This window comes from Propithecus coquereli, unplaced genomic scaffold, assembly GCF_000956105.1.
Source record: "Propithecus coquereli isolate 6110/MARCELLA unplaced genomic scaffold, Pcoq_1.0 Scaffold1, whole genome shotgun sequence".
NCBI lineage: Eukaryota > Metazoa > Chordata > Mammalia > Primates > Indriidae > Propithecus > Propithecus coquereli.
Window position 1 is genome coordinate 5,162,602 of NW_012133857.1, and position 1,380 is coordinate 5,163,981.

General features: G+C 35.5%; 1 protein-coding gene across 1 annotated transcript in view; it reads right to left on the reverse strand.

Annotated features, from left to right (window-relative positions):
• Nucleotides 1-1,380, reverse strand: part of ULK4 (unc-51 like kinase 4) — a 672,597-nt gene that overhangs the window by 142,158 nt on the left and 529,059 nt on the right. Inside the window, exon 33 of the mRNA XM_012652718.1 lies at nucleotides 640-825. Within this exon, the coding sequence (XP_012508172.1) occupies nucleotides 640-825 (186 nt within the window). The remainder of the gene's footprint in view (nucleotides 1-639; nucleotides 826-1,380) is intronic.

Sequence of the window (1,380 nt, forward strand, 5' to 3'; positions counted from 1 at the left end):
ATGAGCAGCTGGGTGTGATGGACTGAGAAGGACCAATATCACTTACGGAGTATTCATGAATCTAAGCATGAGCAAACATCAGACAGACCCAAGTGAAAGGAGACGCTACGAAATACCCAGCCTATGTTCTTCAAAATCGTCATGAGAGACAAAGAAAGACTGTAAGACTATTGCAGATTAAAGACTCATGTCTACGAAAATCTGTACTCCTAGGCTATATCCTATACTGGAAAAAAGGTTATAAAAGTTATTGGGACAGTTGATCAAATTGGAATATGGAAAGCATATTAGTAAAAGAATTGTATCAATGTTAAATTTCCTGATTTTGTTTACTATATTTAAGTAACAGAGTATCTTTTTTTTTTAGGAAATACATACTTACATATTAAGGGATGTAGACACACAATGTCTCTAACTTTCTCTCAAACAGTTCAGAAAAAATATATGCATATGCAGATAAGATACAATATGATAAATGCTAACAATAGGTGACTATGGAGAAAGGTAACTGAGAGTTCTTTTACTACTCTTAAAATTTTTCCAGAAATTTGAAATTAGGTCCAAGAAATGACCATTCACTGTCCAGGCAGCTGCCGCTGAAGTCACCCCTGGTATCCCCAAATGTCTGTGTGAACTCACCATTCTTCTGAGAATCCTCAACAGAAGTTTCCGCTCTTTTGGGTCCTCCTTGGATACCAGCAGATCAGCAAAAGTTTCCACATTTTCAGGAGACAGGCTGTCTGGGTTTTCCCCTCCATACAGCTGAACCAGTATAGACAGACACTTGGATGAAACATCAAAAATTTCAGGATCCTCACTAGGAAGCTGAAAATTAACAAACAGGACTGTTTAAATTCCATTGAAGATGGTGTCAGTATTCCTCAAGAAATACAGTAAAATTTGGCTTAATGATGGAAGCATCAGCCCAAGTACAAAGTCTGACGATTTTTTAAATGCATCTTTTTCAAAGTGTATATAGTAGCTCAAACAAGGCTAATAGCACAAAATCAGAAGAAGGTCCTGCAGTCCTTCCTTCTTTTTTAAAAAACATTTTATTCTATTTTTAATTGACACACAATAAATGTATATATTTATGGGGTAGAGTGTGATGTTTCAATACGTATGTACAATGAATACATGTGTAAATGAATTACACAATACATGTATAAATGAATTAGGATAATTAGCATATCCATCACCTCATACATTTATCATTTCTTTGTGGTGAGAACATTAAAAATCCTCTCTTCTAGCTATTTTGAAATATGCAATATATTATTATTAAATATATTCACCCTACTGTGCGATGGAACACTAGAACTTGCCTCCTGTCTAACTGTAACTTTGTACCCACTGACCAACCTCTCCTCATCACCCCCA